General features: G+C 38.5%; 1 protein-coding gene across 2 annotated transcripts in view; it reads left to right on the top strand.

The window, feature by feature from the left end:
* Window positions 1–24708, top strand: part of OTUD4 (OTU deubiquitinase 4) — a 29626-nt gene extending 4918 nt beyond the window's left edge. The window contains exons 3-22 of one of the 2 annotated variants that reach the window (XM_048942046.1): window positions 2411–2461; window positions 4026–4072; window positions 6607–6679; window positions 7152–7233; window positions 8049–8193; window positions 9649–9706; window positions 10032–10146; window positions 10366–10430; window positions 11519–11619; window positions 12670–12794; window positions 12894–13074; window positions 14113–14278; window positions 15285–15399; window positions 17298–17353; window positions 17898–17981; window positions 18445–18583; window positions 19673–19752; window positions 19828–19942; window positions 20674–20714; window positions 22115–24708. In XM_048942046.1, coding sequence (XP_048798003.1) covers window positions 2411–2461; window positions 4026–4072; window positions 6607–6679; window positions 7152–7233; window positions 8049–8193; window positions 9649–9706; window positions 10032–10146; window positions 10366–10430; window positions 11519–11619; window positions 12670–12794; window positions 12894–13074; window positions 14113–14278; window positions 15285–15399; window positions 17298–17353; window positions 17898–17981; window positions 18445–18583; window positions 19673–19752; window positions 19828–19942; window positions 20674–20714; window positions 22115–23359 — 3084 coding nt within the window. In that variant the 3' untranslated portion in view covers window positions 23360–24708. Of the gene's footprint in view, window positions 1–2410; window positions 2462–4025; window positions 4073–6606; window positions 6680–7151; window positions 7234–8048; window positions 8194–9648; window positions 9707–10031; window positions 10147–10365; window positions 10431–11518; window positions 11620–12669; window positions 12795–12893; window positions 13075–14112; window positions 14279–15284; window positions 15400–17297; window positions 17354–17897; window positions 17982–18444; window positions 18584–19672; window positions 19943–20673; window positions 20715–22114 lie in introns of both variants that reach the window. The other variant, XM_048942045.1, reaches the window with a different exon arrangement.
* The last annotated feature ends 208 nt before the right edge of the window (window positions 24709–24916 follow it).

Here is a 24916-nt window from a genome sequence, read left to right as displayed (position 1 = left end):
CACTGCAGTCCTGGATATAAAATAACGACATATAGATATTGGTGTATATTTGGCCAGTGTCATCAATGCTACAGTTGTGAAATCTATTTTTAGTTCCTCTTAAAATTTTTAGTTCCTCTTAAAAGAATAGTAATAAACAGTGGTGCTTCTTTTTATATTTTAGTGTAACGCTATCTAACTGGCTTTGAGGGTAGCCATAGTAGGAGCGTTTCTTACCAGGGGATTATTGCTTGCCTCTCTTTTTCTCTGTTAAAAATCACCCAGACACCACTAAGAAAGCTGTCTTGGATGCACATTGCTCAGAGAGGAAAAAGGGATGAGTGCGTATATATGCTGTAATTTCTGGCAAAATGCCCTGTACTCAAATGTAAATGATCCCTGTTAGTGATGTGGAAATGGTCAGGGAGGATTTAAGCAAATTAGAGTGAATCTCTCCAAGAGGATGCGATGCTGACTCACCTGTTGGTGTTTGCCAGGACAATTGGATTTGTTGATGTCCAGTCCCTCTCGTGACTTTGCAACTCTTAGATCCTTCTTCCTATTTTTCCTTTTTTCTGCCATTTCTGCTGATTGTTTGATCCTTTTGTTCCAAAACTGCTTCTTTAAACTTGTTTCCTTGTGGTATTGTGAAGTTTTTCAAAATGCAGTCTTTCTTGACTGTAAATGCATGTTTCTCCTCCCCACTTTTGTCATTCCAGTTGAGTAACTTCATTTTCAACCCTAGCTGCTTTTGCTGTTTTTGTCCTTCTCCTCCCAGCTTTTAGTGTCCCTGTGTGCAGGATCTCACTGCTTTAGGTTTTTTCCTCCGACTTGACCCAAGTGATGTGATCTCCTCTAACCACCTCAGTGGTTCTTCTGAAAAGCTTCTTTGGGGAAGAAAAACGAAATTGTGCTTTTCAAAATAGCTGTTTCCTGTACAACGTTGGGGTATTTTTTATCTGTTCTTGTTTCTTAGTGTTCGTGTTCTCTCAGATACCTTGCTACAGCTCTGCTGATATCCTTGGCTTCCCATATTGTACTTTTTGCTTTCTGTCTATGAAATGCTGTTATTGTTCACTTTTTTTCTCTTAAAAATATATTCCTCTTTCCCCATGTTTCTGTGACTTCCCTCATCTTGTGCCTTAGTGGTTAAGTGCTACCGAACGTTTATTGGTTCTCCTCAGTGAAATTCCTCCCTACCTATTGTAAGCATTTCACCTTCACTTTCTGCCTCTCTTGCATTAGTCCTGCAATAACCAAAGTTTCAGGTGACTGTACTCAGTCTTCCATTTCATCCTCATCATCTCTTCAGGTCTGTCACTGATTGCTTCTGTCTTCTCTTCACTTTTTTTTTTTAACCTCTTCTGTTTTCTGTCAGAACTTCTGGTGCTCTTCCTTTTTTCTGTTATGCATTATCATTAGGTTATTTTATTTCAATACACCTAACAACTACTGTTGATGCTGCTGTTTCATGGATCTTTTACTTCATATCTGTTTGTTTCAGATAAATTAAAAATTTTAGCCAGGCTTTTTGATGGTTTTTATGAACCGTGCTGTCAAGTCTGGTTCAAAATTGCAAAAGCAAAACTTGAATATCACAATTCCGTTCCATTTTTCTTATCACCTTGCTTCTTAATCTGTATAGGCAGAGAGGCTAGTTTGCCTGGATCTTAAGTTCACAATGAGGACTACTTTATTTTTAGCTCCTGGGTCTAAAGTTTAGCTCAATTAAGCAGATTGACTGTCAGTAGCAATTTTAAACTATAGCCGTTCTGCTGGCCAGCGTGGCTGGATGGTGGAAGTTAATGCTTCTCTGTTTCTGCAGCATTTCTCTCTGTAGTGTTGACAAATGTAATTTTGCTCTCTGGGCACGTGAAGCACAGCTGGGGGATTATATTCTTAGCTTATTGCTTACAGGCTTGTCTGGTTTTTTGCATTCTTACACTGGAAGTAAAAGCACTTTTGAAGTGATACAAAAAAAGGGAAAAACTTCTTGATTTGCCTGCCTGATGTACAGGTGCTACAGAAAATGTGACCCCGTTTCTGTCTGATTGCTGCCAGTTTCTTACAAGATACTTGAATCAGCTCATGTGTACTCTGGTTTGTAATGCTGTGCGTGCCATAAACATCTATTTGACAGCATCTTTTCTACTGGATTCTTCTTTGGCTGCTGGGTTTTCGTTTGTTTGTTTTTGTTTTCACTGTGTGAGATCTCCAGACACTGTTCATGTGACTGTCTCCTAGATCGCAGACGTGTGTTTGACTTTTTTTCCCCTCCTTTTATCACTATGTAATTCTGTGTGATTGTGAGTGCTTTGTGGGCTGGGTTCTTGTAAGTTTCCTGTTGTGTGTTGCCATTGGTGCAGTTGGCCTTAGGTTGGGGGAATCCCTATGCTGCACTACTAAAATTAACCTTTTTTTTCCAATACAGTTCATAGAGGGGCCATTTGAAGAATATTTAAAATGTTTGGAAAATCCACAGGTATGGTAATCTTGGCTTATAATAGAAAGTAGTTCTTATCTTTATTGGTAATTGGGATGGTTTTGTTGCAAATATTTTGGACTGAGCTTAAGGGATTTTTTTGAATATGTGTTTTTTGATTATGTGAGGGCCCTGAGGGTAGTGCCTCTCATTTTATTATGTTGGCCCATGATGTTGCAGACATTGGTGGTCCAGGAGTAAGGTTGAACCTTCCCACCAGTACCCCATTCCGTGCTGTTGCTCTGTGACAGATGGCAGCAGAGGGGCAGGCAAAATGGCATCTGACATGGAAGTGGGTACGAAGCCAAAGGCTGTCTTTGAATTCCTCCATGCAGGGAAAATGGCACCCATTGACATTCATCAGTGCTTGCTGAATGTTTATGACCAAACAGGGGATGTGAGCACAGTGAGGGGGTGGGTGGTGTGTTTCAGCAGTGATGATGGTGGGGCACCTTTGCTGGTGTCGATTTTTACAAGTGCAGAATGCAATGCAGAATTGTCCATCGCTGGTGGAAATGCGTAGCTCACGGTGGGGAATGTGTTGGGAAGGATATTTTATACCTGAGATTTTGCTCTAGCTTAGTGTTACTGTGCTCTTTGTACCTCTTATAGCTTCCATGGAAGTGAATAGGAGGCATTACTTCTGGCAGTGACCCGTGTGCATACATATTTTATGCTTTACGAAAGAGTACATATTTGGGAGATTTTTTTTTGCTTCCATTTAATGTTTTGTTTCCCCAAATTGTATTCAAATTCTCAAAGCCTCTAAAACAAAAAACAACAACAACAAAAAAAAACCACAAGAAGCAGCACGATCAGCTTTTACTTTAAGCCTGCCTTGAGTAAAACTGTGAAGATTTAGGTGGTGAAAAGACAGCTGATGTGGTGCACAATTGATTCAATTTTTTAAGTTAAAGAGATAACAGCTTGTATAATGTGAGGAAAAAAAGAGAACAATCTAGTACAACACATAGGAAGGAAACTGAAGAACTTTGTGGATTTTGCAAAGTGTGTTTACATGCATTCTGTGCCAAAATAAAAGCATGTTGGTTTTTTTTTTTCCCTGCTACTACAACGTTCCTAGTGAAGACAGCTCATCAGATGAGTCTTTTTTTTAAGAGACTTTGAGAAAGTCTTTTTTAAGACTTTGAGAACATATGGAAGAAGAGAGTAAAATAGATGTTTAACCTATTCTTTTGTCTTTGCTTTTCCAAGGATTTTTAATCATATAGCATTGTTGCTTGGGTAACGAGGCTATATGCCATACCAAATGGTAAATTATGCTATTTTCCATTGTTTTCAGTTCTCAGGTTTCACACAGATCAGTTTCTAGTTTGGAAAAAAAAGGCCTCCAGTTTCTGTCTCGGAGCCTTACTGGGACAAGTGTTATTTCAAAAGATCTTTGAATACAATCAAATTACCTTGGTTGAACTCCAGACTCAGTGTCAGTGGATTTATATTTGACAATAATTACCTGTTTATCTACTCAGGAAGAGGTGTAATATTTGTGTGTTTGATTGGGCTTAATTTTCTTATTTTTTTTTCTTTTTTTTCTCCAATACAGGAATGGGTTGGACAAGTAGAAATAAGTGCCCTTTCACTTATGTACAAGTAAGACAACCCTTAAGTGTGTTTTATTGATGTCAGTTCAGTTGCTTTAGTTACTCAGTTGGAATACCAAAGATGGAATTGTTTGTTACATCTTAGTTGTCCAGAAAATTACAAATATGCTTGGAAAACTGCAGCTGGCAAGGTATTAAAGAGGAATTGAGAAGTGAGCTTTTAAAACGACGTTTAGCCTGGAGTTTGAGTAACAGTTTGCATTAATGTCATCCATGTCACCTGTGTGATGTAATTGTGGGTGGTGTCATGCTGTTTGTATTTTTGTTATCTTTGTCTGTCTTCTTTTCTGTTAAAACTACATTTCTCCCTATTTCTCATGAAGGTTTGATAGTAACCCTATTACTAAGCTGTGATATGCAGCCTTTTCTTATTTGCTTCAGTTCGGATGCTGTGGAGTGGCTTGATGGAATGAGTATGGTAGGCTATATGTTAGAAAGCCATTCTGATACCTCCCCCAGGGTGCAGCTGGATAAGACTTCCAAGTTCACGTGGCATCTTTTATTCTCATCTCTGTGTAGATTTTCCTTTTTCCACTGTATCAGTGTAGGCAAAATAGGCAACCATAGCCTTAGCTGAACTTAAATGTTTTAGTATTTGTGTCAAGGTAAATGCTCCTGTTGGTGAAGAGCAGTTTTCCAGGTGCAAAAGTTTTAAGTAAATATTATCTTGCATGTTAACCTTTAAATAAGAAAAATATAGGCTATTTTGTGAGTAAAACAATATGCTGAATATCTGTAACTTCTTTGTAATTTCCATGCAAGGAAGTGAGCAATGTACAACATCTTACAGCTATTCATAAACTAGTTAGAAAATTCATTATTGCAGAATCCTAACTGTAAATTAATGACGCTTTTGTACTTTGACTCTTGATGAGATGGTTGATGAGAGAAGAAGCAAAGGAGTTAAATATTACTTTAAGATACTTAAGTGAGCAGGAAATTGCCCAAAAATGTATCTTTGCTTGCACTGTGTGTGTGACTGCTGCGCTTTGTTTTGGGAAGACTGGCTTCCATTGAAAAGGCAGCTTAGAAGCTCTAGGAATGCAGAAAAGGTGATGGAGGGCAAGTGAAAGAGTCTCCTCTTCTACTGCATGCTGGCAGATGGAGGGAAAGCAGAAGTGCAAGTTTCCTGTTCCACGCCAGGTAGAAAAGGGAGAGAGTTTCAGACTTGTGTAGCGCAGGTAGAAGTGCAGTATCGATAGGTTTGGCTCCTTTTCCACTCCTCAGATCTGTCACAGCACCACCTGGGTTATGTTCTAAATTTTAGTCGCTTCTCTGAAGCGGGTGGCTCTCTGAGCTTTGGTGTTATTTTCCTTTTGGAATTGCTGTTCTTCAGGTGAGGTACAAAGGCTTGCTTTTTTTTTTTTTTCCCCTAGATCCATAAACTGCATGTGTGAATATACATAGTCTTTTTGCAAGATTAATTACACTTAAGTTTTTGTGAGAGAAGGTGTTGTTGAAGGAAGTGATGGGTTGCTGAGCAAAGGAAGGACTGGATGAAAGGACAGTTAAATCTTGGGATGTGACAGAGATTGCTTTATAGTAGGAGAGCAAGTATCAAGTCAATATCAGTTGTGAATTTTCCCTTGTCACTTGATTTCCGCTTCATTATGCTTTCTAGTTAAATAGACTGTAAAAATAATTTGAAATATAGAATTTAAATTCCAAATGCAGCATAAATTCTACATTATATTGTTATAGCCCAGCGGCTCATTTGTATTTTTAATCATTGAAAGGACAATGAAGCAGTTATTTCACCTTGGAAAGCAATCATTGCTTAGGACAGAAAAAAAGCTCTTTAAACCCATTTTGTGACAGCGTGCTGGGCTGATGTGCTTCAGGATGAGTATATAAATGCACCAACCTGCAATTTACTGGTTATAGGAAGGCTATAGGGATGGTGTGCTATGCCCCAAATCGAGGCAAATGGAAGAAGATGCCAATATGTTCAGAACCGTGCATAAATCACTTTAATAACATAACAATCAAAAAGGAATTATGTCACAACTGTTGTGTGACAACATTGGTAAGATGGAATTGATAAAAGATTTTACTGCTGCTTCAGAAAAAGAGAAAAAGAGCAGAAAGTTGAAGTGTTTGTGGTGGGTGAGGGGTAGAAATGGCTAAAATTAAGAACTTACTCAAGTCGTTAATAATTGCATCCATGTTAAATCTCTTCTGTGATGTTATTAGCTAAGAGTAAAGTGTACCACAGGCTCCTGTGTCTGTGACAGAAAGCTGTGGTGCATCACAGGGGATGAAGTATTGCACAAAAATTTCACTTGGAGAGTAAGACTAGGGCTGGAATTGTCAAATATAAATATTTTCTGTCTGAATCTCTCCTGAGAGAGCAAATGCATTATAGAAATCCTTTTTGGTCCAGTGAAAGGTCCAGTCATCTTCAGTATTCTTTTCTAATAGGTATTTTTTGCTGTTATAGATATCCTTTGTAGTTGGCTTGAATATTCCTGTTCTTATTGATTGTTAGATGAAATCTTACATAGTTTTTTTTCCTCCCCTCAGGAAAGATTTCATAATATATCGGGAACCAAATGCTTCTCCTTCACACGTGACTGAAAATGGCTTTTCTGATAAGGTTAAAATAACACTAATATTTTTTTGTGTGTGTGTATGTGCTTAGTGAAATCAGAATGAAGGCTACTTTAATTAACAAGTAATATAACGTGAGTTTTATTAGTCAACACTAATACTGAGATAATTCAATTTGAACCATTTCTTCTGTGCCTATTTAAGACAACGATTCTGTTAGTATATGTGGCTCATTTGAATTTAGCTGCACTGTATTTGGTGAGTGGTGCATCTTAGTAGCTTAGAACTGTAAAAATCAATTTACAACTGATGCCCACTCATAGTTATGTTGGCCTTATTTTTTGACTTTCAGCCAACTTTTTTTTATTCAAAAGACATCCACTAAACTTTTGGATTGTTTTACTGTTATTTTGAGATCCTGAAATATAATGAGACATTGAGTTGAAAGGTACTGTTGATATGAAGAATCGAGTGATTCTTCATTTACCTAAAAATATGTGCATTTTTCTTTTTTGCAGGTATTGCTATGCTTCTCAAACGGAAACCACTATGATATTGTTTATCCCATAGAGTATTCAGAAAGGGCTGCTCTATGCCAGTGTAAGTATTATGTTGGTTAGCTAAAAGCACACATTTTTACTGGAAATGATAATCCAGGTTTCAGTTAAAGGGAAAAGGCCCTGTCTGAATGTTTATTATCATTCTCTTGGAGCTTATTATGGAATTATCATTCTCTTGGAGCTTAATTTTCCATTTGGATTGTCAGTGATTGTATGATTCTTCCTATGCCTTGGTTCTTGATTCATGATTGCAAATTAACTACTCAGAGGGGAAGACTTACCTGCCTCTCTTTATCCGGGTGCTCTGACATGAACAGAAAATCGTGGTGTACTGATTTATAATCTATTGAATTGTCTTTGGTCAGCATTTAGGTTTTAATTTTGTATTTCAGATGATGTTAGTGAACTAGTTGTTTACTTAAAAATTATCCTTGCATGTGTAACTTCTACAGAAATCATGGGAGTTGACTATGAATAGATAACTGTCTACGTAAGTTACTGTTATTCTTGACAGAGTGGAGTAATGCCCAGAGGTTCCAGCCAGCTTCAGTGGGTCCCTTGGCCTCCCATACAGGAATTTCTATGCTTTTTGAAATTCCTGCCCATATACAGAGTTGCAACACCAAGACCCAGTTTGCCTGTCAGGAGAACTGCTTGTTAGTAGCTTAGTGCATACTTGTTAAACTACAGTAGCTACTGTTGTTTTGACTTGTAACAACTTCACTGTTTCAGGTAATGCTTTCAGAAATGCTTGTTTTCATCGCAGTGACTTCAGACTCCTGTGTAGTGGTGGTGTAAAACTTCATTTACCTCATAACTGATCTTGTTCTACTACTTTCTTGTCCCCTTCCCCAGCTCTTCTTTATGAGTTGCTGTATGAGAAGGTGTTTGGTACAGATGTAAAGAAAATTATAGAAGAACTTAGTGCTGTTGGTGTGACAGAGGAAAATAATGGTAGCAGTGAATTTTCTGCTTCAGATTCAGAGGATGACAGCTACAGGTAAATGAATTTAGAACTTGCTGTAACATGCATGTGGACGCAATACATGTTAAACAAATCTTCTGAATTTCATGTGCATAGCAGAACTCAACAGGGTTGAAAACATTTAAGAATTAATGAGGAGAAACAAAGAGGAAGGGTTAGAATTTTGAAAGAATTACCTATCTGGTCTTTACTGTAACTAAGGACCTAGTTAGTCTGTTTTTCCTGCGGTCTACCTTTAGGTCTCATTGCATATTGGAGAACTGCCATAGGAACATGTCCCTCTTCCTGTTTAAAGCAGAATAATTCCTGGGGAGAATTGTCAGCATGCCAGTGTGGTGCGGTAAACTCCGTGAGAATTAGTTGCCTCGCTCTCCTACTAGTAATGTAGGGAATCTGCTTTAGCAGAGGGGTGCACTTGTTGATCTCCAGAGGCCCCTGTGATGCTGTGGTGCTGATGGAAATTGACAGAGAGAATACCAAGTCTTGAGGAAGACATGAGTTTTCTTTCTTCTTAGTGAGGGGGAGAGAAGGGCAGAAAAATAGGGAATGTTTCCACATAAAATACAACATATTTCTTTGTAGAGGAACAGTTTTTGTAGCTAAATGTCCGTGTGGAAAGCTTTTCCATTCCTTTCTGATGCTAGAGCTTTCCTGAGCTTCGTGTACAGTGATGTTATCCTCTATCATTGGGATTCGTAAGCAAATATGCTGCTAACCTCTATAGTACATTTATAAGTGGATGTCATGTGCTCACTTGAGACTACCTCACTTGATGTTGTTGATGCAAGACCTCATTTGTTTGAATCTTGATCTGCTTAGTCTCAATTACAAACATTTTGCCCTGTGTATGAAGTCTGAAGGGTTTTTTTTTTTGCTTGTCTTAATGTTTACTTTATCTTGTTGCCTCACCTAGTTTTTTGGAAGTTCTTTTTCATTTTATAAGTGTTAATTTGTCAGTTAGGCTGTTTTAAATGTAAGCAGCTGTGCTGTTGTGGGAGGAGTTAATGCTGACAGTTGTCTAAAACTTCCATTAATGTCAGGGTAGAAAAATAGAGTTAGTTAGATTGTCTGATCCTGGTTATCTAATGAATTATGATATCATTTATTTCTGACGGCCTCTTTTGCTCTGTTTTTCTTATGTAACTGCAAAGTTTTAGAGGAAATTTTTTCCCTTGCAACCTTCATCTTTCTTTTTTATTTAAACTAATAGCTTAGTGTCTTAGTGTAAGATAGGCTTCCTGAGACTTGAACTACAAAAATGAAGTCTTTAGTTTTAGCCTTGTGGTATAGAAATGTAAATCTTATTTTAGACTTAGCTTTTTAATCTTAAGAAACAAAGATGTTGCACGCCGTGTTTAGTGCAGAAAAATATGAAGAGAATGGTAGCCTCAGTATTTTTCTCAGCTTCAGAGACATTTCTTGCTTAGGCCTTACTAATAATATACTGTCACTGTTCCTTTTTTTCTGCAGAAGTAAAGCTACAACAATTGTTGATGTGAATGGATTGAAGTCTCTTTCTGGCAACAAGGTATTTATTTAAGATTTCTTTTTCTCCTGTTAACTGGTATTCTGATTTGTTGGGGTTTTTTGGTCATGTTCATGATATAATCTTGATTTTCTACTTGTACAAACATGTGCTATTTTAAAATCTACTTGGTATTGCTGTTCATTTCTTAATTTTGTTCTGGTATGGTTAAAAGAACACTGTTTGAATTAATTTTTTAACACTTTCTTATGCTTTATGTATTTTTGGCATATTTAAGTTTGGAATCTTAATGCTGTGATTTGAAAATCTATTAGTGTAAGCTTCTGTTTTAATTGGCCACTTTAACACTTCCTTCTGTTTCATACAGCACCTTAAGAGCAGTGGAAATCCCACTCTGTTTTTGCCTAAGAAAGTTCTTAAATCACTCAATCCACTGGTTTACAGAAATGTTGAATATGATGTTTGGCTCCAATCCAAATGGGGTAAGTAACTGCATACTAAGTTCCATCTCTTGCAAGCTGATATGGGAAGCAGAGCCTTTTTTGAGCAGTCATAGTTTCATTTCTGGCTGTGGTCTTCCTCTTATGTGTCAGTGTGTGGATCGAGAGCCTGGACTGCTGCTTTGTAGTTTAACTGTATCATTAAAGTCACTCTTTTAGTGTATTTAAGCTAACAATATGTTACTGCCAATCTGTTTACAGATCAGCAAAAACAAGATTTCTCTATTGCTGCTGGCATGCAATACTCAATTGGAGATAAATGTAAAGTAAGTACTACGTAATTGGAGTTGGAGAAAAACATAAATGTCTCGGTAATGTCAGTTCTCCCCCTTTGTTAACCATTGGGATGTATATCTCAATTATTTTGACACATGCAAGCAGTTTGTGAGTATGTGTGTGTCATGTAAGAAACAATTGATGAGCAAAATCACCGCCACCACCCAGAAGAAACCCCCAGAAACACAATGAAAAAGCTCCTCCTGCAGGCAACAGAACAACCTCTGCCTAAGAGCAGGAAAGCCTTACGTAGAGTTGGTTATTTACTGCTTAATAGGATGGGCTACAGATTTTCTGTTTTAGACCCTGAAGTTGTCCTGTGTGGCATGGACTTCAAGTTGGAGATAGTAGTAGTAGAAGGAGCTCTGGTATTTAACCTCTCTCTCCTGTTTTGTATGTACACAGTAAGACAGTAAGCACATGGGAGAAGAACTTAGGAAGCAGTGAAAGGTGATGTTCACCGAATTAATACAAGTGGAAAACCAAATGCTCAAGCAAGGCATTCATTGATAAACTTATTTTATGTTTAACACAAAAATTTTAAGCATCTAGAATGTCTGGGGTGTTTTTTTTTAGTTTTTTTTTTTTTAGACAGTTAAAACTCTTATCAGATCTGAACAATTCTTTCTTGTTTTCAGAAAGAGTTTTAAAGCAAAGTTACATCTGAAATAATTGGTGTTCTTTATGTTCTTTATGAAACTAAGTTTCAGTGAGGTAGGTGAATGACGTTTCTCTACCTGGATTTAAGCAAGGAAAAGGTTTGGGATTTACTCTGAGAGACGGTGTCTTCAGTAAGGCTGAAAATTCTTGATGGACTAGCTAATTCTGAACTGTTTTGTGAAGTTTTGAAAGCCGTATTTCATAAAGTAAAGGTACCTGGGAAGCTCTCTGTGGTGTGTGTGTGTGTTTTAAGAACTTATGTTGATTGAAGATTTGGATTTTGGTGCATTTACTGGTTGACATGTTCTTATTTCTCAGGTCTTTTATTGCCCAGAGGACAAGATCTATTTTTAATATTACTCTTCTTTGAAGCTTAGGCTCTTTATTTTTATTTATTTTTCGATTTCTTTTTCCATAGGTGCGCTTAGACCATAATGGGAAATTTTATAATGCCCATATTCAAGAGGTTTGCTCTGAGAACGGGCCAGTTGTTGTATTTGTAGAAGAGCTTGGAGCAAAGTAAGTGCTTAATTCCTTTTGGGAAAGAGTGCCAGAGCATTACTTAAGCTCAGAATTGTTTTCAGCACGGGCACCTGCTTCTTTACTTGACGCAGCACTGCAGAAACATTTTTAAGAAAACAATACATTAAATAAAAAAAGGAGGGCAGTTGTACAGGAATTGTCACTGCAGTCTTTTTTTTTTTCTTTAGTGCATTATATTCTGTATATTACTTGTGCAAGAAGTCAGTGACCGTATTAGCATTATGGTTTTTTTTCTTAAGAAAAAATCTTAATAGTGTTGCTTGCAGAAGCTCTAATTCTAAATAGATACCCACTTTCCTATTTAAATGTTGGTTGTTGTGATTGATAATCAGTTGCTAGCTTTTTTTGGCAAGCTTTTTATATGAAAAGGCCCATCAGTTTGCTTAACTTCACTGTTGGTTGAGTAGCTCCTCCTCATTTCTAGGAAGTTGTTGTTTAGGTAAGTGGAAGCTCTTCACTGTACCTTAGGGCAAATTAAACTGTTTAAAATTGGTGATGGTGGTTATTTGTGGGGGAGGGGGCAGTGGGGGCAGAGCATCCTTTCTGTTTTTATTTCAGAGTGTCTTCTTGAGCTCTGCTGTAATTTTTGTGATTCTTCTGGGGAAAAAATGTTAAATCAGCGAGTGTGATGTGTAGCTGTGTCTTTTGGGAACAGGAAATGCAGTCAGGGTAAATAGGGGACGGAAAAAGATCCCCCATTAATTTCATGGAATTTCCTTCTATAAGAAAACTGAGAACTTCACAAGAATCAAGGTGTACTTCCTGTTTGCAGGAGAAAAGAAAATAAACAACTGTAGGACATCTGCGTGCTGTTGAATGTGGGCTAAATTTGTATTACCTTACAAGGGAATGTTTGAAAAATGGAAAAAGTTCTACATACTGCTTGAGTATAATAGAAAAGAAGTAAGGACAGTAAATGCAGTGTTATCAAAAGTGGAAAGATCCACCGTTCTTAGTGAATGCATGGTATTCCCAAGTCTGGTCTTAAATATTTTCCTTTTCCCTCTGTTTTTCCTTGTTTTGTAGGCATTCTGTGTCACTGAAGAGCCTTAAACCTCTTCCACAGGCCTCTCCTATGGAGGGCTGGAACACTGTGCCAGGGAAGAAGATGAAAAAGTTTTTCCCAACGTGGGGGCAGAATGCTCAGCCTGGTAGGACTATGCCTGCCTTTCTGTGGCGGAATCTTTGTCGAATGTTTTGTCCCAGAGAGATGAAAAATAATGAGTTATGTTTTGATTTCTTTATCCCAGACGCAGATTGCAGAGGGCCAAAGAATCAGAGCAAGTCAATAAAACCCCAGTCAGCACTACCTCCTCGACTTCAGCATACTGTGGGAACCAGGCAGCATCAGTTCATATGTTCTGGGCCTCAACCTCATCAGACCTCAACTGAGCAAAAAGCTCCAGGCAGGAATTCTTCCCAAGCTGTAAGGTAAAACTACAGATAACAATTTCCTTATCTTGAACTCCAGCTACACTTCTTGGAATGCTAGTTCCTGTTGAGGTGCTTTTGTCATACTCTTGGCACATGTTGCTGTTGAATTCCTAGGAAGTATTTTGAATCTGTATAAATATGCATAAGCATAGGAAAAGATTTTTTTCATTGCCAAAGCTGTTTCAGAATTGTTGCTATCGTGAGCTTCTACTTCAATTTTGTTGTTATGTATCTTTTTCTTGAGTGACAATATTTCACTGAGAAGAGCTGTGCTTGAAACTGTAGTTTTTTTCTTGGAAGGTTGATTTTTTTCCTGGTTGGATGTAGGTCATGGGCATAGCTAAGATCTTCCCTCAGCTTCTTCCTGTTAAAGAGGACTGCTGCATATTATGACTGATCACATGAAGTATGAACAAGAACACTCTTTTGCCTGTGTTTGTTAGTAACAGCCATTTTGGGTTTGTCTTGCAGCTGTTTCACTGTTGCCACTCTCCTTTTATCTTAAAGACTTGTATTTTGTATACAATTCAACTCTTAATGGTATGTTTTGTTATTCTTTTCTACCTTCTCTTGTACCTTCTTGTGGAATAAGTGAGGCTGGGTTGTATTTGGAGACTCCCACGTGCAGCATTTTGAGCACTCTTCCTTTAACCCAAATGCAAAAGTATCCAGAAAGGTTTAGTTAAATAGATCAGGAAGCTCCAGCAGTGGTGTCAATTTTGTGCTGTGATGCTTCACTTGTTGAAAACTACGAATTTTCTGTGTTTACAGAAATGTCCTTTACTTACTGTTTTTTCTCTGGCACAGTTGTAGATGCTGTTATGGGGCTGCTCAGTTCTCAGAAGGCACTAAATAACCCACCTTCATTTCCTTAAATTTTTTGATTATGGGTAACTGCAATAGGTGGAAAGGATTTTGGTATATGTGGAATCACACGTGCAGTTCTGTATAATTGCATGCTTTCTGCTTTTCTAAACCATGAGTTTGCGTTGCGTTTGATACTTCCATGAAATGTTTCATTTTTTTCCCTTATAGAAAACCAGACCGTGAGAGAACTGAGGATCTTAACCATGGTGGAAGAGACTGTAACTACTTTGGCCTGTCCCCAGAGGAACGCAGGGAGAAGCAGGCAATAGAAGAGTCCCGCTCTCTTTATGAGATCCAGCAGAGGGATGAACAGGCTTTTCCTGCCCTATCCAATGTATGTGTTTTTTTTCTGTTGTAACTGATTAACTCATTCTCCATACCTGTCCATGAACTCTTAACTAGTAACTGTTGATTCAGTGTTGTTGTGTTTTTGTTAGAGGTGTTTTTTTCTTATTCACTTTCTGCATAGCAATGTGTAGATCTACAACATGCGTTCCATATGAGGCCTATGATTAGTAGCTTCCTTTGTGCATTATTAATATCCACATTAGATAGCTCTTTAAGCACATAAATACAGTAGAAATAGGAGCTTCTGAAGCCATGGGCTTCTGTCTTGATTTTTTTCTCTGATGTTTGCAGTGCTTTATGCTCCCCTACAGTTACTCACCCATTGCATTTTTTCAAATAGTGGGATCAAATCTTAAGCGAGGACAAAACGTTCTCTGAAGTTCAGTTTAATACTGAGAAAAAGCTCAGTGAAATGGCTCTGTGGTGCTTGAGTTTATGTCACAGACTTCTAGGTGCCTTTTTCTGATTCAGTTTGCATAAAATGTTTTATTTGGAGGTGACTTTTCTTCTTAGCCTGAGAACTTGCCTGGTGTGGTAGCAATGCAGATGCTTTCTGTTAGACTTTTTCTTTTTTTCTGCAGTAGAACCAGGATGGCTTCAGTACATGTGTCAGTGTCTGAGGGAAGATTGTAGCTTTTAGATTTAATAGATTATTCTGTTGATGTGGGTTTTTTAAAGTGCACAATCCTCTGTGCATCCCGGGAGTAAACAGATCCTGTAGAGAAAAGGATACAATTTAAAGTAGAAATTCTTCAAGTAGAATCAGTTCTAGTTTGTCGTGTAAGTTAATTACATGAACACTTGTAAAGCACAATTTAGCAATGAACGAAATGAATCTGATACTGATGAAGACTGCTTTTCTCCCTTCTTCTGCATATTACTGAAATAAATATACCTGTCACAAAGGCCTGATAGTGTCACACCAGATGACAGCCAAGTGTCACTGAGCTTCTAAAATATATTTGCATTTCCGCTTTTGTCAATGTCTTTAGAATCAGTCAGTCTGTCAGGCTGCTACACAAACCGTGGATAATCCCAAAAAGGTCTCAAATAATGAGAAAAGAAACAGCAAGTGGACAGCAGAAATGGAAGAGCAGAAAGATAAAGGTAAAAAAAAAAAAACAAAAACAGATCAAGTCTTGTTTTTCTTTTATTTATTCTGAGTTTCAGACTTCAAGATTGAATCAGTTTAAGTAATGAGAAAAAAATTATTATATGTAATAGCTCTCAACTAAGCTGAGGTTGAGGTTTGTGAGTGTGGCTGAGAGAAGTAAGCTCCTTGATGGTGTTTCTGTAGTACATGGGAAGATGAATTGGGGAAATGAAAACCTAGATTATTGAATTAAATTAGACACTGTTGAAATGCTAATGAGTATAGCAGGAAGTGCCAGTGGGAGAAATACTAGGAGTGCTTAACCGGAGTAAATTAAGAGCAAAGAGGGTAAAAATAATACATGTGGTGTGATGGAGTATTGGTGCACGATGGTATGGAAGGGGGAGAAAAGTCTGTGCAGAAGAGGTGACACAAAAAAACCCCACCACTGAAAAACCAAACCTGTTTATGTAAGAACTGCCACACAGTCATAACTTGTTTGAGTTCCTCCCCCAAGTGTTTAAACATGCCCTAACTTCTTGGCACCGACTCTAAGCTTTTCCTTTATTGCGAGGAAGAAGAATGTGTCAGTAGTAGAAGGAAGCTGTAGGTGCCAGTAGGTAGTTAATCAGTTTTTGCGAAATGCAGCCAGTGGTATCTTATGTTATTGTCCTGTCAGTTTTGCTGTGGCTGAACGCTGAATTTGGCCTTAGCTTCTTCTGTGGTGTTTTTTCTTCTGTGACCAGATAAAACTCCAACTCAAGCCTTCTCTTAGAAGCTGTTCTTTTCTTACTTTTTTTTTTGTTCCCTTATCTCTGGGAAAAGGCACAGTTGTTTATTTATGGTACTTGTGCCATTTAGTTCCTGTTAGAACATCAAGTACCTTCTTAAATGATCTAACAAGAACTGACATTACCTGTTTTTCATTACTAAAAAAAGCCTTACCACTTGTTTCATAAGTGATGCCAAAAAGAACATATGTGTAGAAGATGCTCTGGGTGGATTTAGTTGTAGTGTGTGCCATGTCACCTTTTCTCTCCTTTTTTTTTTTTTGGTGATGTTTTGGATTCATTGTTTATGGAACTAGACGAAAACTTGTACAGGAATAAACAATTACTTCCTTGTCAGTATTTTGAGATTCCTGTTGGTACCGGGAAATTTGTAGTAATTATAATCAATATTGGTTTTATTTGCACTGTTGTCTATTAGAATGGTGGTACCACACACTGAGGTTTAAAAAAAACAACAAAAAAAAATCTGCTTAGCAGCTGATTTCAAACACATGTGCATGAATTTAGTTGACAAGCAGTGTGAAACAGACTGAAACAAAAGCTAGAACATAAATAGTCTATACAGATCATACATATGAAGATTAAGCCAACTTGTTCTTCACCAGCCTCTTCCCGCACTAATTATTTGCTGGTGCTCAAGGAATTAAATTTTAGGCATTGGTCTGAAAACTTTGTAGATCTTTGGAACCAATGAAACCTTCTAAACTCCAGTCTTCTCTCAATATTTGCATACGGAAATGCAGATGGGACATTTTCAGGACTTTGGTTCAAGTCATTAGGAGGAATTTAGGACGAATGATGTGACTTAAAACTGAGGTGACGGCTCTGTTTTCTTTCCTGCTTCCCTCTGGCATCATTAAAATGGTTAACAAGCACTGATTTTTAAAACAAACAAAAACTCCTGTAAAAGTCTGAAAACCCGGGTTTCAGCTAGCTGTTCTGTTACTGCCCTAACTGGTCACTTAATATTTAGTAAAAATGGATTTCCGAAGTAATACGTGATGGAGGTGGGTTTTGTTTTGAAGACTGAACTTGGGAAAGACAAAATTTAACTGGCTTAACTTGTGATAGCCGTAAATGGTGTCATGGTTCATTTACTAGGTTATGTCTTGGTGTTACAGAGTCAAATTCCAGGCAGATCCACTTAAGTCAGAAGCTTGAGCCAAATTCATCTGAGGTAATCTCAAAGACGAGACGAAATATTTTTTTCTTATAATGTTATTGCTTCTCTGATATGTGATTATCAGATCAATAGCTGCCTTTAGAGCTGTGATTGCTGCTGCTGCTGTACAGCTTTTAGTGAAATACTTTCCAGATTTGAGGCATGTAGTGCCATCAGCTTTCCTCAGCCCTTGTCACAGATGCTTACAGACTTTGTTAACAATCTGAGTTTCCACATCTGGGCCATCAAGCTCTTACAAATCCAGATTTGTAATTGCTTAGTACAGTCTGTATTTTCAATACATTGGGACCGTAGAAGATTTGATGTTAATAGCTACTGTGCTGACAGATTATGAACTCTGAAGTGAAGATTTGTGGCCTCTTGTTGGCTTTTATTCTTTGCTGTCCTTCCAGTGAGTAAAATGTTACACTAATGTAATACTGACTGGATTCTTAGCCCACTTCATGTGTAGCCTGCTTTAATATTTTTGAATGCTTCTTTGAAACATGAATCTTATTATTAGACTAGCTGTGTTTGTCTCTCTCTAACTTTGCTTTAGAGGAATAGTCAAGATGAGAGTTGTCCAAAAGCTTCGTCTCCTTTGGAACAAGTAAAAACAGATTCTCCAGCTCTTGCTGAACAAGTAAGGAGTGTTTGTTTGCTTTCAAAGTTTTCTGGTCAGGAGACTTCAGGCAAAGGAGAGCTTTGTTACAGGCATGTATGTGTTGTGATAACAGCTTTTAACTGTGCGGTCCTTTCTATGGTGATAATGCTAGAATTGCCTGTGTAGAGTTAGGAACCTGTTATATCCAAAGTGAAGAACTTGAAAGGACTGCTCTTGATAGAAAAGTAAAAATAGATCCTTTCTCTTCTGAGAAAGAGGTTATTTCATGTATTTATTTTGTAAGTTAATCGTGCTTTTCACTTCAAATTCTGTTATGTATGCAACTTGATTTGTTGTTCATTGATATTTTGCACTTGTGCTGGTGACAGTCTGGACAGTACTTGAGTCTAGAAGCCTTTTTTTTTTATAACAGTCAAACATGATAGGGCTCACCAACAATGCTGATTTAGAAAAAATTTATGTGATCTTTTTGTCATTATAGAAATTGACAGAATGCTTACCCAGTGTAGCTCCTACACCATCACCAGTCTTTTCTGAGGTGCATTTGCCTCCAACAGTGCCTTCTGTACCAGCCATTGTGCCAGCTTGGCCAAGCGAGCCAACAACCTACGGACCAGCAGGTTTGGAGAAATACTAACATATATCAGAATTAAAACTAATTAGTTTTACCTGTCTTGCTGAATTGAAAATGCCTTCAAGAAATCCTTGTGTCTTGTAGCTTCACATCCCATAGGCATCTATGGGAATGCCATTTACTTGCTGCTCAAAACTAGGGGGAATTCTAGTGGATCTTTGATAGCATGTGTACTTAGATCACTTGACTCCTTATCTGAAGGTGGAAGAGGCATGTGTACTCAGCTTGCTGTACTTCCCCTGAATGAGATAGCTTTCAGTTTTGACGGGGGCTCGTTCTTAAGACTTGCTTAATGTAGAATAGGGTCAGCGTATGGAAGATGGTTGTGTGTTTTGTGTTGTGTCTCACCTAAGTTTCTGATTTGCTGCGGACTCGCCCTGGGTCTGATGTGCCTGGAGCTACTGAGATCCCTTTGAAGCTCAGCTGACTTTGTAGCAGAACTAGTTTAATGCCTTTTCTTGTGCTGTGCACATTTCCTGGTACGTGGAGTAGTATTTACGTTAGGTAAAATTCAGTATTGTTCATTAGGTCAGGTGCTGTATTTTTTCCACTGTTGTTCCTGTACACAAATTATCCTTGGAGTCATCATAGCACGTTCACATGGTGCTATTGTTGCCATGATAACCCTGTCATACTTGACCCTGTTGTTATGGAGTTGTGTAGCCCAGCTTATCTCAGCTCATATTCTGTGGGTTAACTGTTAAATGGGTTAAATGATGAGACTGAAAGAGAAGTGCAAAAACTCAAGTTTAAGCTTCAGTTCCTGCCTTTTTTTCTTGCTTCTCTTTCCTTCTGGTGTTCGTATTTTATTTTTTTTTTAAATAAATATGGGAAGGGTTGAGCTATTTCTAGAAAACGGTTTCACTTCTTTCTAAAAAGAACGATTCTTTACATTTAATCAAATCTTTGGTTTTTTATAACTTACCGACTCTCCATTTCCATGTATCTTTTCCTGAATACCTTTTCTGTTTCTTTCTTTGTCTGTCCTATTAAACTTTATTTTCCTCTATCACTTTCTTTTGTAATCTGATGCAGTCGATATGTAATCGATACAGAAATGTGTGTTTGCCTCTAGGTATTCCAGCCCAAATACCTGCTTCTTCGTTGATGCCAGCCCCAGCAACGGGACCTGACTCTATTGTATCACAGGCTCAGGTAACATCTGCTCCAGTTGCTGGAGTTCCTGTGTCGATACAAGCAGTTAACCAGCCCTTAATGCCTTTGCCTCAGACTCTGAATCCTTATCAGGATCCACTCTATCCTGGATTTCCTTTAAGTGAAAAGGGAGAAAGAGCCATTGCACCCTCTTACTCCCTGTGCAGCAATGGGGAGGACTTACCTAAAGGTGAGAATCTGGAAGGTCTGCATTTGATGCCTTTTTTCCCCAATAGGTTTTCTTTTTTTTTTTTTTTTGTAACAAAAGACTTCTTTTTATACAGGCAAACAGTAGGACCAAAGATGTAATTGTTGTCATTTCAGGATATAATGGGTGGGAGGGAATACTGCGTAGAGTACTGAGTCTTAATATTGTTGATGTTCATGTTGCAGTTATTTTAAGTGGTTACGCCTAGAAGTCTGTTACCATTTCATGGTTCTTAGCTTGACCCGCTGCGGCTTTGGGTTTTGTGAATTGATAGGATTTTCTTTGGAGAACTTCCTTTGCAGTAGCGAACCTAACAGATCTGCTGTTATCAAACGTTGGGAGTTGCTCAGTGTTTCCCTGTTGGTCTGAGAGGAGGCAGGTTTTAGCATACTTAAAATACAGAACGTGCTCATAAAGATTATACTATGTCTGCACAGTGGCATGCATTTACTGAACTGACTCTAAAAATTAAATCGCAGTTCCGTAAGCTACTAAAACTGAAACTTAAACTGTAGTTGCGTAGCAGTTATTTTACTGTGGCCCAAAAGAAACTCATGAAAAAACTCATAAAAGAAAATAAAAAACAATAAATCAAACAATGTCATGCAAGCAACAACTTAATTTTTGTGTTTCTCTACTGAAATGTAATGTTAAGGATCAATTTTTGGATCAGGTGTAAGTTTTCATTGATTGTTGTTGTTCTTCTGTTGTAGATAAGAATATTCTTAGATTCTTCTTCAATCTTGGAGTGAAGGTAACTCTTCAAACTTGCACGTTTCTGTGTTTGGTAGTAATTACAGTGTGGAAGATGAGTTGCTGCAGCTATACACTTCAAACGTGTCTTGTGATTTGTAATACTTTTTGTGCTTTGCCTTCTATTAACTGGAATTATAACAATGTCCACCCTGCAGTTCAACAGTGATAGATCTATCTGCTTCAAACATGGTTATATGCAGTCTGCAGAAATTGTGCTTGACAAATTTGCAGGCAAACCAGTATGTGTTTGCATATGCATTCTTCTAGAAGCAGTAAGTAGTAGAAGACAAACAGTCCTCTGCCTTTGATAATGTCCGTGTACTGGCAAAAGCACTGTAGTAAAAATACCTGGCTTATCTTTTGCTGTGGAGACTCTTCAAGGTAACTGCTGGTCTATGTCACCTGCTCAGGTTAAGGGCGATGTTCAGCACAAGTTACCAAGTGAATTTAGATTTGATAGCCATAGACTCGATACCTAACGCAAGTCTTTTTGTTCACTGGAAAATGCTGAAGTCGCTACCAAGTGCCACTGTGATGTATTTAAAGTGTTTGAGCAGAGTTTGCCTTCAAAACCTATGTGTATTTTGGAACTGTGCTTTGTATTATTTAGGATATAACCTGCCATTTTGGGCTTTCAGCACCATCTACTGGTCAAAGTACTGAGATTAATAGTTGTGTTCTTCAGTTGGTGACCAAATTGTGTGGCAGACCTGGCAACCACCATCCAGGTTCTCTGTGCGCTGCTTTGATCCCAGAGGCTGTCATACTGATGCCTGCACTCTTGAGCTGCTCGTGCTGATTGTTCTGACTAGTTCCCCTCAGAAGGGGTCTGGGTAGGCTTTCAGGATAGTCGGCTGCAGGGACTGTTTCTACGGACAGCACAACTAGACCCCCTACCTATTCCAGTGTTGTTTTCTTGTGCCAACAGCAGCTTTGTGTGGTGTTCTGTAAAACCTGCAATGTGTGTATCTGACACGCTGCCTTAGAAAAACATCCAGTGGTGTTGCTCATGAGCTGTGTTGACAATACTGAAATGATGCGCATAGTGTAGCAAGCCCCTTCCCTTCCTCTGTGTTTGTGTTAGCGAGCTAACCAGTTTGTCATCTATGGTTGTACTGTAGAGTTGACAAATGCAGACTTCGCCTTGCTGTTCATTTGTTTAAATGAAGCTTGCAGCAGCTGTGTTACCAAGTTCTCTTACTGATCATAACTGGTCCCTATTTCAACTGTATTTGGAAGAAAAACGTAAAAGAGAACACTATGCTGAAAGCCCAGAAATTCTTAACAGCTAAGAGCAGTCACTAGAAATAAAATGTTTCATAATGATAAAGAACCTGGGTGGTGCTTACCTGTCTACATATTCAAAAGATCAAGTTTTTGTTTCTTCTTACTTTGCAGGCATACAGCTGTCCCATGTGGGCACCTCATTCTTACCTGTACCCTCTGCACCAGGCCTATTTAGCTGCTTGTCGAATGTACCCAAACGTGTCCCTCCCTGTGTACCCACACAATCCCTGGTTCCAGGAGGCTCCACCGACGCAGATTGAAAATGAGACTGCGCAACCAAACAGGCACTTTGCTATTCAGAGTGAGACCAGATCCAATGGTCAAATGTCACACGTTGACAGCAGGTCGCCATCACTGCCACTGATCGTACCTGCAGCTCAGGTGTCAGAAAGTCAAGGACAGCTCCGTGTTGAATCGGAGAATTCAGTGCAAGCCCTTCATGCAAACTATGATGAGCCCCTGAGGGGGAAAAATATGTTCCCACAACCATCCTTTGGACACGGTCACTTTCTAGGTGCTGTTCCAATAGCACCTCCTTTCTTTCCTCATTTCTGGTATGGGTACCCAGTTCAGGGCTTCATTGAAAATTCAGTAGCAAGACCTAACGTTGTCATGGCACCTGAGGACAAAGAGGCAACAACTAGCACATCTGCAAGCATGTACGTGGCTAAGGAATGCAGTACTCCAGTTCCTACAGTAAACTGTGTGGAACAGCTTCAGAAGACTAACAGCAGCAGTAGCTCAAACGCCATACCGTTCCCTGTGGCTGGTGCGAGCAGCGAACGCAGCGCCCCCAAAGAAACTTCAGCTAGAGCACCTCAGTTGGAGCAAACTTGTACTTCAGCCTCCCCTGCTAAGCAGGCAACAGCTGGACTGCAAAATCGCTCTACACAAGTACAGGGGGTTGAGAGGCAAATGGTGGTGCCCAACACCACGCTGCCGTTGGCAGAAACTCCAAAAAATGAACTGAAAAATACTGTTCACAGTCGTAAGGATAAGACTGATAAAGTTAGAGATTCCAGGAGCGCTGGTAACCTACAGACAGAAAACAGGGCACAAAGAATGAGGGAAGAGAGCTCTGAAGATGAGAATGAAGTTTCCGATATGCTGAGAAGTGGTAGATCCAAGCAATTTTACAGCCAGACTTATGGAGGGGGCAGAAGGCCGAGAATGGAATGGGGCTATTCTACTAGGGGAGGATACCAGTTCCCAAGAAATGAGGAAGCTTGGAAAGGACCGCCCGGCAGGAGCAGAGATGAAGGCAGCCAGTACCAGCGAAACTTTAGAGGTAGGCCATACAGGAATGACAGGAGAAGGGCAACGCTGGGAGATACTCAGAGGGGACATCAAACATAGAATGAATGGATGAACGGATAATTGAAAATTCTCAAACGCAAAAGGCAATTTGAGGTACAAGTCTAAAATCTTACTGTTTGCTTTTAGTAAAGTCCAAGGATATAATGAAATTTTGGTGAGTAAAAACTATGAGAATTTGGGCTCCTATCCTTTCGTTTAGCGGAGATTGCGGTTTGGTTGGCTTAGTGATTTTTTTCCTCAATGTCAGATTAGAAAAAAACAACGTAGGTTTAGTGTTTGAATTCTTTTCACAAAGGCTTGAGTTTGTGATGTAAGATGGATATATATGTTTACTAGGGTGACAAATTACAGCATTTGATGTGATCTAGATTTTAAAATTGATGGTAACATTGCACCAAATATATTTTAACATACAATGCCTTAGTTCTGAACTGAGCTAAAGGAATTCTCAGCCTACTGCACTGTTGTCTTTGATATGCTTCCAACCCAAAGGCCTTTCATCTCAAAAATCTGTCAAACTTGAATGTTTCTCTTCTGTGTGTTACATGTATGGCAGCCAGCTAACAAACAGTGTCTTAGGTATGTTGTATATAGTTCTTTTAATATTCATAGGGTATATTTTTGAATTTTAAAAAGCATTTATTTGAGGAAATCAGAAACAAGCAGTCGAGTAGCTGTGTATGATTTGGTAAGAATGGCTGTTTCCACCAAGAATTATTAATGCTGGAGTGAGTAGAATGGTGCCTATGCCAACTAAACAATTACAAAGACAATACAATGTAGATGCTATGCATTTCCAAGATAATTCTGCATCTGTTACAGTAGCAGAAGTTTTTTTAATGCCACTTTAACACTAATGCACTGACAAATCCTAGATATTTTGTGAAAAGAGATGCATAAAAGTACGTTACTTTTCTTTTTTTAAGTTTGTATGGTTGAGCTACTGTTCAGTATTCTTTTTGTTATTGCACTGTTGATGCAAATTTATGTTTTGCATGTACAACTCACTGCTGGAACTACTTTTTAAAAGCAAGATGGATAGTCTGTGTTCTGCTCTTCTCCAGCCTTCAGAAGAAAATGGCTTCTGCCTTATATTTTTACACTGTCTCAGAGATCTGATGCTGTTTTTTCAGACCCTTATAATGATCTCTTGCAGTGTTACTGTTGCTCTTCCAGGTGGGACTTTTCGTTAAGAGTGCAGTGTGCAGTGTTCACTCAGCTCTGCTCTGTAAAATTAAGTGTTGTGTATATTTTTATATCTCTGTAAATAGTAGCGTAGGAGGTGATTGCACACCCTTCATCAGGAAACCTGCGTGATAGTTACGATTTCTTTCCAGATGCATGTGATGTATAAAACTCCTAATTGAAATAAATGTTTGTGTTTTCAACTTCTTTCTAAATATATTTATGTATTGGAAATTGCTGCAGATACTAGATGCGTGGTTTAGTTCTGCTGACAGAACTACCTGTAAACAGCAGTAGGACTGTATGTACACACTTAGCAGGCATGATGTAGGCAAACTGCAAAACTGACTTAAAAACCACATAAACTGCATTTCTGTTCTTGTCCAAAATGGTAGTGGCTGGGTCGGGGGG

Source organism: Lagopus muta, chromosome 4 (genome assembly GCF_023343835.1).
Source record: "Lagopus muta isolate bLagMut1 chromosome 4, bLagMut1 primary, whole genome shotgun sequence".
NCBI lineage: Eukaryota > Metazoa > Chordata > Aves > Galliformes > Phasianidae > Lagopus > Lagopus muta.
The sequence above is the reverse complement of the archived record's forward strand: the minus strand, read 5'-3'. Positions and strand labels throughout refer to the sequence as shown.